At 42.2% G+C, this 12,500-nt stretch overlaps 1 protein-coding gene across 1 annotated transcript in view; it reads right to left on the bottom strand.

The window, feature by feature from the left end:
• The window catches only part of pex5lb (peroxisomal biogenesis factor 5-like b), a 33,991-nt gene that overhangs the window by 1,089 nt on the left and 20,402 nt on the right, over window positions 1–12,500 (bottom strand). The window contains exons 8-14 of the mRNA XM_054627259.1: window positions 10,422–10,541; window positions 7,059–7,202; window positions 6,908–6,978; window positions 6,119–6,331; window positions 5,739–5,904; window positions 4,836–4,993; window positions 1–3,280 (exon numbers count right to left, since the gene is read on the bottom strand). The exon at window positions 1–3,280 is cut by the window's left edge and continues 1,089 nt beyond it. Coding sequence (XP_054483234.1) covers window positions 3,082–3,280; window positions 4,836–4,993; window positions 5,739–5,904; window positions 6,119–6,331; window positions 6,908–6,978; window positions 7,059–7,202; window positions 10,422–10,541 — 1,071 coding nt within the window. The 3' untranslated portion in view covers window positions 1–3,081. The remainder of the gene's footprint in view (window positions 3,281–4,835; window positions 4,994–5,738; window positions 5,905–6,118; window positions 6,332–6,907; window positions 6,979–7,058; window positions 7,203–10,421; window positions 10,542–12,500) is intronic.

Genomic DNA, 12,500 nt, shown 5'->3' with positions numbered 1-12,500 from the left:
GCTGCATTGATTCAGAGATCAGAAACACTGGGTTCCTTTATTGATATTGGACTGATTGATTTGTTTCAAATCAAAGGAAACGATCAGATTTTTTTTAGGTTCAGTATCGGTTGTTTAATTTCTAAAATATCATCAGTTTACATGATTATGGTCTGTACAGTCGTTACAAGAGAAACATCCACAACTCAAAGATGAAGACATGAAGAAAACCTGAACAGAAGGAAGAATCACACTTATTGATCACAAGATCAACCAATCAACCAACGGCATGGCTAAATGAACAACTATAGATATTTAATGCAGCAGAAACGTGCAGAAAACATGAACAAAGAGTTAAAGAACCGAGAGCTCAACGGACCTCACCTTCAGAACACATCTCTCTTCTTCTGATGTTTCTCTAAACTAGAATAAAACCATCACCGGTGTTTAAACCTAAATAAACATTTTAGTTTTCCACTCGGCTGTCGTGACTTTCTAATGTGAACGTGGTTCTTAATCTGTGTTTTTATTTTCTGCAGTTTCAGAACGCTGAGCTCTCAATGGAACGATCTTTAACCAAACTGAAACAAACGTGGAGGAACGTGACTGACAGGAATACGTTAGATATTGCTTGATATTAAGGTTAAATGTGATCTTAAATAGTTGAAGCGCTTTAAATAGATTCTGCTGCTTTCATCTCAGTCTGTGTTATCTGTGTGTGTTTTTGTGCACGGAGCAGAGGAACCGCTGCAGGTGAAGAACTGAAGGAAGTCCACCTGAGAGCCAACGACAGGAAGTAAGTGAGGAAAACACACCGTCAAAATAAAAGGTCAAAGTGAGACACGGCACAGTAAACAGTGAGGCTTCAGAGGATCCTGTTCAAACTGATGTGACAAACCTCCTGACTCAGCATTAAATAACACACAGGTGAGCGTTGACCTCTGTGATGTTCCTGAAGGTTCTGCAGAAGGCTGAGATACGTCATAGAAAAGAGCAGTGTCCATAGTTCTTATTTATCTCTGTGTTCACTTCTTGTTCATATCAGGGGTGACGCTTTATGGCTTTTAGAGTTTAAAGGGAAGAACAACCTGATTGGATGATTTTATTTCCTCAGTGAGGTCGTTAACTTCAGTCTCTCTTTAAATCCTGCCTCCTCCTCTCCATCGTTCCTTTTCATCCCAAATCAGAACACTTGTTCTCTAAATGCGTCAGCTGTTGTTTAGTCCAACATTATCTATGACCTTCAAGGTTGAACAGCAACAACCAAAACTAAGATTTGAAAGGTTAAAAAGTATGTTTACAAAGTTTTAATTTCGGATTTAAAACTAAAACCTAAAAGATTAGAACATCTGAAATGACTTAAGGAGTAACTAAACCATTCACCAGCCCTGTCAGCTGAAAACCAGTTCATATGTGTAACTGGTGTTGGTGGATTCAGGTCCGGTGCGCTAATGCTAATGGCTAGCATACAGTTATCTCAGCTTTGTATAATAACTCAAATTCACAAGTGTTATAGTTTATGCTGTATTTTGTCACCATAACAGACTCTACAGAACTCTAACGTAACCCAAGCAGAACAGTCCGCACGCTAGTGATTAGCATTAGCATAAGCTAATTGAGAAGGTTACAGTAAGTTAAAAACTGAGTGGTCTGTAGACCAAACCCAGCAGCTCATGTGGTTCTTTTATTTGATGTAACTGTAGCATGACATCATGGTGGAATTAGCTAACTATCTCACTAGAGAACAACTTAAAGCTTGATCTCCACACAGCGTCACAGCGTAGTGAAGGAACGTTCTGTCTTCAGATGATCATTCACTGTGATTCCCTAGATGTTCTCATGTTGTGATGGTAGAGATACGATGGAAGAGACTCCTCAGTCCTCAACAGGTTCCCTCTTTGGGTTCTACAGGTGTTTCCAGACGTTTTAAGGGGGAACCCTTTAGACTAAATCTGGGGTTTAGTTCCTCTTTAACATGAAGGTTCAAAGTTCAGATTCATATTCGTATTTAATTATCCTTTGATCCTACTCAAAGTTATTTATTCAGCACTTTGACATGTTTTAAATGAATGTTCTACAGAATCAGATAGTGAAGAAGTTATTCAGTGTTCTACTGAAACATTTCAAAGATACTTTATTAATAATAATCGTATTCTGAGTCGGCTCGTCGCTGATATAATGTCCCTGTTTTCAGTTCTCCTGATGAAGAAGAAGAAGCTGTTTGTGTTAAAGATGGCCGACACCTGCCAGGTGAGTACAAGCTGCCTTCAGTCAGTCTGACGATGTGTAGAAACAGATGTGCAGAAACAGATGTGTAGAAACAGATGTGCAGAAACAGATGTGTAGAAACAGATGTGTAGAAACAGATGTGCAGAAACAGATGTGTAGAAACAGATGTGTAGAAACAGATGTGCAGAAACAGATGTGTAGAAACAGATGTGCAGAAACAGATGTGTAGAAACAGATGTGCAGAAACAGATGTGTAGAAACAGATGTGTAGAAACAGATGTGCAGTTACATTTAATATCTTACAGAGTGATAATAAGTTTATCTGCTGTTTTCTCTCCGTGTATTAGAGGTCAGGGTTCTCATCTACTGATGTTTCTACTCTGATTTCTTGTTCATTATTGCTGTCACTCAACACTTGTTGCAGATGTTTCACAATAAAAGCCTTCCAGGAAAAGGGTAGATTTTGCCCTTTGGGTTCTTGTTGTTGTTTTACTGTGAAAGGTGTGCAGGAAGTGTCGCGTCTCATTTGACGGTGATAAAAAGGGAACAAGTAGAAGGGATAACAAATAACGGCGCAGGGATTTTTCCTCCACAGAGAGTGATGAGACTCAGGTAAACAGAGGCTTCAAACTAAAGTATGCTCAGATAGAAAAGACCTGTTTGTGTTGAGAGAGACTGTGAGCCTCTACAGCGGCCAGACTACGAGTACCGAGTCCTGACTGGAGCTAAAGGGTTGTGCTGTTATATTGCAGATCCATCGTCGTCTCTTTGGTTTCTAACCGGACCGTCCACATCCAGCGTGTCTCCACCTCTGGTCCTGTGAACCAACCCCGCAGACGCCTCCCAGTCCGACCAGGAGACCCCCGTCAGACATCAGACCTCGCCCACATCGAAGGCCCTCATCAGCAGGTCCAGGTCCCCGGCGTTGGCGGCCTGGAACAGCTCGGGTCGGTCCATCATGGAGATGGCGATTCGCAGAGCGGCCCAGATGTTAGCCGACATCTGCTGATGGCTGCAGCGTTGACTCCGCCTCTGCTGGTTCAGAGCCGTCAGGAAGTTACTGACCGCCTCCCTGCAGGACCGGACCAGGACCAGGTTAGACCAGGACCACATAACGTCTACGGTGATCACACTGAAATCAAACTGAATACATCTGTTTACAGTTTTGATCAAGAAGATTCCTGTGTTCTAGTGTGTTAGAACACGTTGGTTCCTGTGTTCTCTAGTCTGTTAGAACACGTTGGTTCCTGTGTTCTAGTGTGTTAGAACACGTTGGTTCCTGTGTTCTAGCGTGTTAGAACACATTTGTTCCTGTGTTCTAGTGTGTTAGAACACGTTTGTTCCTGTGTTCTAGTGTGTTAGAACACGTTGGTTCCTGTGTTCTAGTGTGTTAGAACACGTTTGTTCCTGTGTTCTCTAGTGTGTTAGAACACGTTGGTTCCTGTGTTCTAGTGTGTTAGAACACGTTGGTTCCTGTGTTCTAGTGTGTTAGTGTTCTAGTGTGTTAGAACACGTTGGTTCCTGTGTTCTAGTGTGTTAGTGTTCTAGTGTGTTAGAACACGTTGGTTCCTGTGTTCTAGTGTGTTAGAACACGTTGGTTCCTGTGTTCTAGTGTGTTAGAACACGTTGGTTCCTGTGTTCTAGTGTGTTAGAACACGTTGGTTCCTGTGTTCTAGTTCGTGTTAGAACACGTTGGTTCCTGTGTTCTAGTGTGTTAGAACACGTTTGTTCCTGTGTTCTAGTGTGTTAGAACACGTTGGTTCCTGTGTTCTAGCGTGTTAGAACACATTGGTTCCTGTAGCGTGTTAGAACACGTTGGTTTGTGTTCCGTGTTGTGTTCTAGTGTGTTAGAACACGTTGGTTCCTGTGTTCTAGTGTGTTAGAACACGTTCCTGTGTTCTAGCGTGTTAGAACACGTTGGTTCCTGTGTTCTAGCGTGTTAGAACACGTTGGTTCCTGTGTTCTAGCGTGTTAGAACACGTTGGTTCCTGTGTTCTAGTGTGTTAGAACACGTTGGTTCCTGTGTTCTAGCGTGTTAGAACACGTTGGTTCCTGTGTTCTAGCGTGTTAGAACACGTTGGTTCCTGTGTTCTAGTGTGTTAGAACACGTTGGTTCCTGTGTTCTCTAGTGTGTTAGAACACGTTGGTTCCTGTGTTCTAGCGTGTTAGAACACGTTGGTTCCTGTGTTCTAGCGTGTTAGAACACGTTGGTTCCTGTGTTCTAGCGTGTTAGTTCCTGTGTTCTAGTCTGTTAGAACACGTTGGTTCCTGTGTTCTCTAGTGTGTTAGAACACGTTGGTTCCTGTGTTCTAGCGCGTTAGAACACATTGGTTCCTGTGTTCTAGCGTGTTAGAACACGTTGGTTCCTGTGTTCTAGCGTGTTAGAACACGTTGGTTCCTGTGTTCTAGCGTGTTAGAACACGTTGGTTCCTGTGTTCTAGCGTGTTAGAACACGTTGGTTCCTGTGTTCTAGCGTGTTAGAACACATTGGTTCCTGTGTTCTAGCGTGTTAGAACACGTTGGTTCCTGTGTTCTAGTGTGTTAGAACACGTTGGTTCCTGTGTTCTAGTGTGTTAGAACACGTATGTTCTAGTGTGTTAGGCCTTGTTTGGTCGGTACTCCGTTACCTGTGAGCTCCCAGGTTGATGCAGCTGATCCCCAGGTTGTATCTGGAGCGGATGAATCCGGGCTGCAGCTCCAGAGCTCTGGTGTACGCTTCTACAGCCTCCTCACTGCGGTCGCCATTTGCCAACGTGGCACCCAGACGGTTCCACAGCAGGTAGTCCTGAAGAGGAACACACAGGAAGTGATGACATCATACAGTCAGACATCAGTGATCCAACATGGTTCCCTTTGACCTGAAGCTCCAACTTCTACGTCCACATGTCACGTTTAACACACAAACTTTAAGGGTTAAAGAATTTTCTTACTATGACTTTTTTAATCCCATCTTCTGTTTGTGTTCTTTAAACGTTGAGTATGTTTTTCTCCTAAAAGCTGATCTCTGTGTACTTTTAATTGTTTGGTCTTATTAGAGTCTCTATCTGTGTAGAGAGGCAATAACAATAATGATTCATTTTAATAATTTATGACTTCTTAGTTTAGTACGACATACTATACTAAAGGTGGTGTGACGGACCAAGTTGATCAGTTATCCTCACAGTTTGGCAGGTGTTTAAATCAACAGGAGGAGAGCTAGTAACGTTAGCATCACTGCTAACGAACGAATATAAAATAGGTATTAGAGATGAATTATGATGTTTAACTTCCTAACACTAGCTCTAAGCAGTAGAGATGACTATAACACATACAAAGGATAATATTTAGAATTCATTTTGGTTTACAGACTTCAGAGTGGTTGAAATGAATTTTGGGACGGTGGTGTGTGTGTGTGTGTGTGTGTGTGTGTGTGTGTGTGTGTGTGTGTGTGTGTGTGTGTGTGTGTGTGTGTGTGTGTGTGTGTGTGTGTGTGTGTGTGTGTGTGTGTGTGTGTGTGTGTGTGTGTGTGTGTGTGTGTGTGTGTGTGTTACCTGCGGTCTGACGGACAGCGCTGCAGTGAAAGCCTCCACAGCTCTGTTGAAGTCGGAGCCGAGGTTGAAGAGAACCCCAAGTCCGGTCTGCAGGTCTGGATCCACACAGTCCAGATTCAACAGAGCCGCATCCTGGAAGAGGAGCAGGACGTCCTGCAGCTCAGCCCTGCAGGTCTGGACACACACACACACACACACACACACACACACACACACACACACACACACACACACACACACACACACACACACACACACACACACACACACACACACAGCTCTGATGTCATATCTCTGGATGGATGGCAGCTGAGACTCATGGGTATTGTAGTGTTTGGATCAAACTGAAGACTGATCTCCCGTCCCTCAGGTGTTCGTACCTGGCCGGTGTGGAGGCGCGGGGGCCCCTGCGTGGCGTGGCCGGGGAGCCCCGTAGCGGACTCCTGTGGTCCAGGACCAGGTGTTTGTAGCGGGGGTTGTGGCTGATCCAGCGGCGCAGGGCGTCGCAGGCCTCCCGCTGCATGCCGCTGTTGGTGAAGCTGACGGCAAGCGCCATCAGAGCTGGCAGGTTGTTGGGGCGGAGCCCCAGACACCTGCAGCAAATATATTTATTATTATTTTGACGAAGCAATCTCAAAACAATTCAAACATAATTAATCATTAATCAATAATCAATAATCAGAGCAGACGGAGGTTTCTACAGACTTCTAGAGTGAGTAACAGAAATACAGCAAACAGTAATGTTATAGTTTATATAATAATGTTTATATGACGGCAGATCATTTTAGTCTAAATGGACATCTGAAGTTCAAAGTCTTCACTGATGTTATTTATTGGTTCATATATTTATCATATTTATGATTGTTGCCTTAAAATACATTAAAGCTCAGTTTAACTTCAGACATGATGAGACTCCTTTTAGCTTATAATAACTGTGAAGAACAACGTTTAAACAAGAGGAACATCTAAGAGTTAAAGAGTTTAGATCTTCTGAACACTGAGTTTAATATTCATTTCCTCTTTTATTATTTCAGGTTTCTTTTAGTTTGGAGTAGAAAAGTCTGAAGGTTCAGATATGAAACAAACACTGAAGGTGTCTTTATTATAAAGTATGATGTTTGTTTCCGGTGAGTCTCTCTGTGGATGTAAGAGACAACAGGAAGTCTGACCTCTGCAGCGCCGCGATGGCGGCCTGTTCGTTCTCGTTCTCAGCCTGTGTCATCCCTAAAACCTGCCAGGCCTGAAAACACACGGAGGACAGTTTAATCTTCCTGCAGAAACATTAAAGTTTCCTCATGAGGGGAAAATGTTGGGCGTCACCTCGGAGTCCTGCGGGTCCTGAAGGATGGCGGCCTCCAGCAGCAGGACGGCGGCGTTCAGGTCCCCCTCCCGAGCTTTCTCCTGGCCCTCGGCGAAGGCGCTGGGTCCGTCTCTGTACGGGTTGTTGGTGTTGAAGAAGTAAACCTGAGCGAAACACAAGCTGCAGACGTCAGACCACCTGACCTGTGGGAGGTCACATGGTTACACCAGGGAGCGCCGCAGGGCTCCATCACGGAGCCACTTCTATTATCATTTTATTCCCCCAAAAATTATTATTTCATTTTATTATCTCAATGAATCCATGAATTGTTTTGACTATGAAATATTAAAATATGAGAAAATAATTATAACTTTTCACCACAAAGAGCTCAAATCTTATTTAAAGACATGAATCAAATCAAAAGTTCATAAATATTCAGTTTACTATAAAGTTCAGACAAAGAAAAGCAGGAAATATTCACATCAAAAGGATCAAATGTTAAAAAATGACATAAACAATTGATTATTATAATAGTTGAGATTCCTTTTCTGTAAATCAACAAATAAAAAATGGACTTATTGTTTCATCTCTAGAATTATTATTATGCAGACGATGAGCAGGTTTACGTTGCTCGGTCCCAAAGATAAAAAAAACTGATTCAACCCAACGATCAATCAGCTCTGATCAATAACGTCTGTCAGAGACAATCTGAACGTCGGATATACTTTATTCTGATCGGACTAATATTTATTACCAGCGTTGAAATGTAACTAAGTACATTTAATCAACAATTCTGAGGTATTTGTACTTTCATTTTATATTTTGTACTTTTTACTGTACTATATCTCAGAGGTATATATTGTACTTTTATGTACATGTATCTGTCATCTTAAATTTCTTTACAGAATCAGATTATTTATCCACTAATTAATCATGATGTGTTATTATAGATTATATAAAGTTATTAAAAAGAGCTCCACTTTTCTAGTGATGAACACATTAATGCATCAATAAATATAAAATATATTACTCTGGATAATGAGTACTTCTACTTTTGGTACTTTCAGTGTATTTGAATGCTTTGAATACTTCTCAATTTACTTCAGTAACATTTTGAAAGCAGGACTTCTACTTGTAACAGAGTATTTCTACACTGTAGTATTTCTATTTTTACTGCAGTAGAAGATGGTTTTTCTCACCTCTAAGCCTTTAAATATATATTTTAATTTATACTTTAATGTTTTGGGCTCTTTCATTTTTAATGTGAGATAAATCAATTATATAAATATATTTCCCATAGTTTAAAAACATCAGCATTTTGACAGCAGTTCTAAAACAACCTGATGTGATTATTATGAAGAGGATCAATCATTTCCAATAGGAATCAATAAAGATATTGTCTGATAGTCTCTGTGGTGACTTATTGGGTGGAACGTGTGTGAGCTGCTGAAGTGGCGCCTCCTGCTGGTGGAGTCACGTCAGAGCAGCAGCTCTCAGGTCTGTGATGTGGCAAATTAATGGAGCCATAATTCACCGAGCAGAACAAGTGTATGTTCAACAACTCAAGGGTAAACCACCTCCTGCTGCTGCAGCCTCAGAGGTCACATGGTGCAGAACACAGGTCACGTGACCCATGAAATATGACTGCAGAGATGAACTGAGATCAGGTAGCTGCATAAGATGTGTTCATGATGTTCTTCTATAGAACACCTGATAAAACCAATGTACAGATGTCTGTTGTCCCCAGCTGTTATTGATTTTTATTATTATTATTATTACTATTATTATTATTATTATTATTATTATTATTACTATTATTATTATTATTATCATTGTTATTGTTATAATTATTATTATTTTTGTTGTTATTATTATTATTATTAATAATAATAATATTCAGCCTCTCTGACTGAATAAAGTCACATGTATTCTGTTAACAGAATAAAAACAATCAAATCTAAATCTTTCTGATTATAAATTGTTATTGATCCAACATAAAACCAAAGATATGTTTTATATTCACAGCAGCAGCATCTCTTCCTGTCAGATAGAAACAAACTGAATGTGTCTCCAGAAGAAGAGATGAAGAGGAGGTGTTGATCTGCGACGTGAACAGCTGCTAGCGTGTGGACATCAGACCTCTGTCACCACGGTGATGTAACACCTGAGTGGAGGAGGGATTACTGCGGGATTACTGATGCAGCTCAGAGGATTAAAACATCAGATTAATGCTGACAAACATCGGATATAATCTGTCTTTATTAATAACTCCAGTCTACGAGAACTGACTCCGGAAAAAAATAGAGTAGCAGTTACACAGGAAGTGAAATGTTAACGGGCAGACTGGTCCTGGACCAGGATCAGGATTAGAGGTTATCCAGGTAACTGCAGGTAAATCACCATGGTAACTGATGCTGAACACCTGGAGTATAAAAACTCTGCCTACCGACCAATCAGAGCTCGGCTCATGGATCGTTAGATAATATTACACAAATGTGAAGAAGTTAATAATCCAGAATAAAAGAAACAGTTTAATCTGATAAACTGCTTCTAAATCACTGACTGTGTTTAAATGAACATATTCATAAAAGCACTGCTTCATATAGAGACCACAGATCTGAATATAACTACGTGTTTATTATAATAAATCAATGTGTTCTGATGATGTGTGACGATATTTTAGAATTATTCCTTCAGCTTTAACCCCGCGGGTTGAAACAGACTCCAGTAACTCTGTTTTAACGTCCAAAAGTCAACATTTATAAAAAAAATAGATGTATCTTTATCAAAATTCATGTTTATATCAAAGGAAATATTCAGCTTCAGTCCATATTTGATGGTGTTTAGTCTTTAAAAACATTTTCACTGAGGTAAAGAACAAACTGAATAAACTCTCTCCTGTATTAACGGGTGGTTTAGCAGCAATCTAACAGCACCATGAATTACATTTACATAACCTCGATCACACTTAATCACTTTATATTCTCACATCATATATTCAGATCATATGTTCCCTTAATCAGCTTTGAGCCGCGTGTTGCTGTGTGACGTGTCGGGGTCTTTAACGTACGCTGTGGGTGATTATAAGATGTGGAAGGGTTCAGGTGGGTAAGGGTCACCTCTAGAACCATCCTCAACCTCATGAACCATTCCTACACCACTGTGACCCGTACTGAATTCAACCCCAGCTGAGTTCAGGTCTCAGTTTTAGAGCGGCACAGAATGATATCCTCACAAACATTAACGGACAGGGACTTCACTTAGAGACGCCACACCAGCTGCAGAGAGAAAGAATGACATCCATGTCACGGCTTCATGTTTAAAGCTGCCGAGGGGTCAAAGGTTACAGGGACAGAGTTCGTGGGAGCATGTTTTGGACGTACCTTCTCCACATGTGGGACGGTTGGCGGGACCGGCCCCTGATCCTCAGACTCCTCCAGCCAGTTCCTCCGAGCCAGTTCCTCCCACTCGGCCTGCATCTTGTCCCAGAACTCCGTGTCCGACTGAAACACCACGAGAACACGTGATCAGATCTCCTGCCTTCCATTTTATCTACACCGGATCCTAGACCGGATCCTACACCGGATCCTAGACACGATCCTAGAATGGATCCTAGACTGGATCTATGACTGGACCCTACACTAGATCCTAGACTGGATCCTGGACTGGATCATAGACTGGATCTTTTACTGGATCTTTTGGATCTTTTACTGGATAATTTACTGGATCCAAGACTTGATCATAGACTGGATCCTAGACTGGATCTATGACTGGAACTTTGACTGGATCCTAGACTGGATCCTACACTGGATCCTAGACCGGATCCTACACCGGATCCTAGACTGGATCTTTTACTGGATCCAAGACACGATCCTAGACTGGATCCTAGACTGGATCTATGACTGGATCCTGGACTGGATCCCAGACTGGATCCTAGACTGGATCTATGACTGGACCCTACACAATATCCTACACTAGATCCTAGACTGGATCCTAGACTGGATCCTACACCGGATCCTAGACTGGATCTATGACTGGACCCTACACTAGATCCTAGACTAGATCCTAGACTGGATCCTACACTGGATCCTAGACCGGATCCTACACCGGATCCTAGACCGGATCCTACACCGGATCCTAGACTGGATCTTTTACTGGATCCAAGACACGATCCTAGACTGGATCCTAGACTGGATCTATGACTGGATCCTGGACTGGATCCCAGACTGGATCCTGGACTGGATCCCAGACTGGATCCTAGACTGGATCTATGACTGGACCCTACACAATATCCTACACTAGATCCTAGACTGGATCCTAGACTGGATCCTACACCGGATCCTAGACTGGATCTATGACTGGACCCTACACTAGATCCTAGACTAGATCCTAGACTGGATCCTACACTGGATCCTAGACCGGATCCTACACCGGATCCTAGACCGGATCCTACACCGGATCCTAGACTGGATCTTTTACTGGATCCAAGACACGATCCTAGACTGGATCCTAGACTGGATCTATGACTGGATCCTGGACTGGATCCCAGACTGGATCCTGGACTGGATCCTAGACTGGATCCTAGACTGGATCCTACATCGGATCCTAGACTGGATCTATGACTGGACCCTACACTAGATCCTAGACTAGATCCTAGACTGGATCCTAGACTGGATCTATGACTGGACCCTACACTAGATCCTAGACTAGATCCTAGACTGGATCCTGGACTGGATCCTAGACTGGATCCTGGACTGGATCCTAGACTGGATCCTGGAGCAGCTGGACAGAGACTGGACCCTACACTAGATCCTAGACGACTTCCTGGATGGAGCCTCTCTTCCTGGTTAGCCTCTCTTCCTGGTTAACGGCCACATCTTCAGAACATGAAGCTCTGTGATTTGCAGCTTGTTAGTGAAATGCATCCTGGGAGTCGTAGGCCTATATGTGACTTTACAGAAGAATAAACGGTAACCAGAGCTCCACTTAACTTCTGGATAAATACAAAATACACAACTTCATCGTGACTCTTTTGTTATGAACTCACATTTAAACAGAGTGATGTTCATCCGTCAGTGATGACCTCGGGATTAAAATACCTGCAGCTAAATCCAGAAACTGGGATGAGGAAATGCTTTTAATAAAACGAGACGCTGTGATTGGTTCACAGAGCCGAACTGATGGGATGAAGAGCGGGAACGCTTCAACACCTCAAATTGATCCCCATTTTAATCACATTAATAACTGAGCTGTTAGTTCACTTCAGACAGGATCAAACCATTATGTAAACCACAATCACCCAACCTGAACCTTCATCAAACCTCCTGAACCTCCTGAACAAATCTGAACCATCCTAAACCTCCTGAACCATCCTAAACCTCCTGAACCAACCTAAACCTCCTGAACCATCCTAAACCTCCTGAACCATCCTAAACCTCCTGAACCATCCTAAACCTCCTGAA

The sequence above is a fragment of the Anoplopoma fimbria genome, chromosome 3 (assembly GCF_027596085.1).
Source record: "Anoplopoma fimbria isolate UVic2021 breed Golden Eagle Sablefish chromosome 3, Afim_UVic_2022, whole genome shotgun sequence".
NCBI lineage: Eukaryota > Metazoa > Chordata > Actinopteri > Perciformes > Anoplopomatidae > Anoplopoma > Anoplopoma fimbria.
The sequence above is the reverse complement of the archived record's forward strand: the minus strand, read 5'-3'. Positions and strand labels throughout refer to the sequence as shown.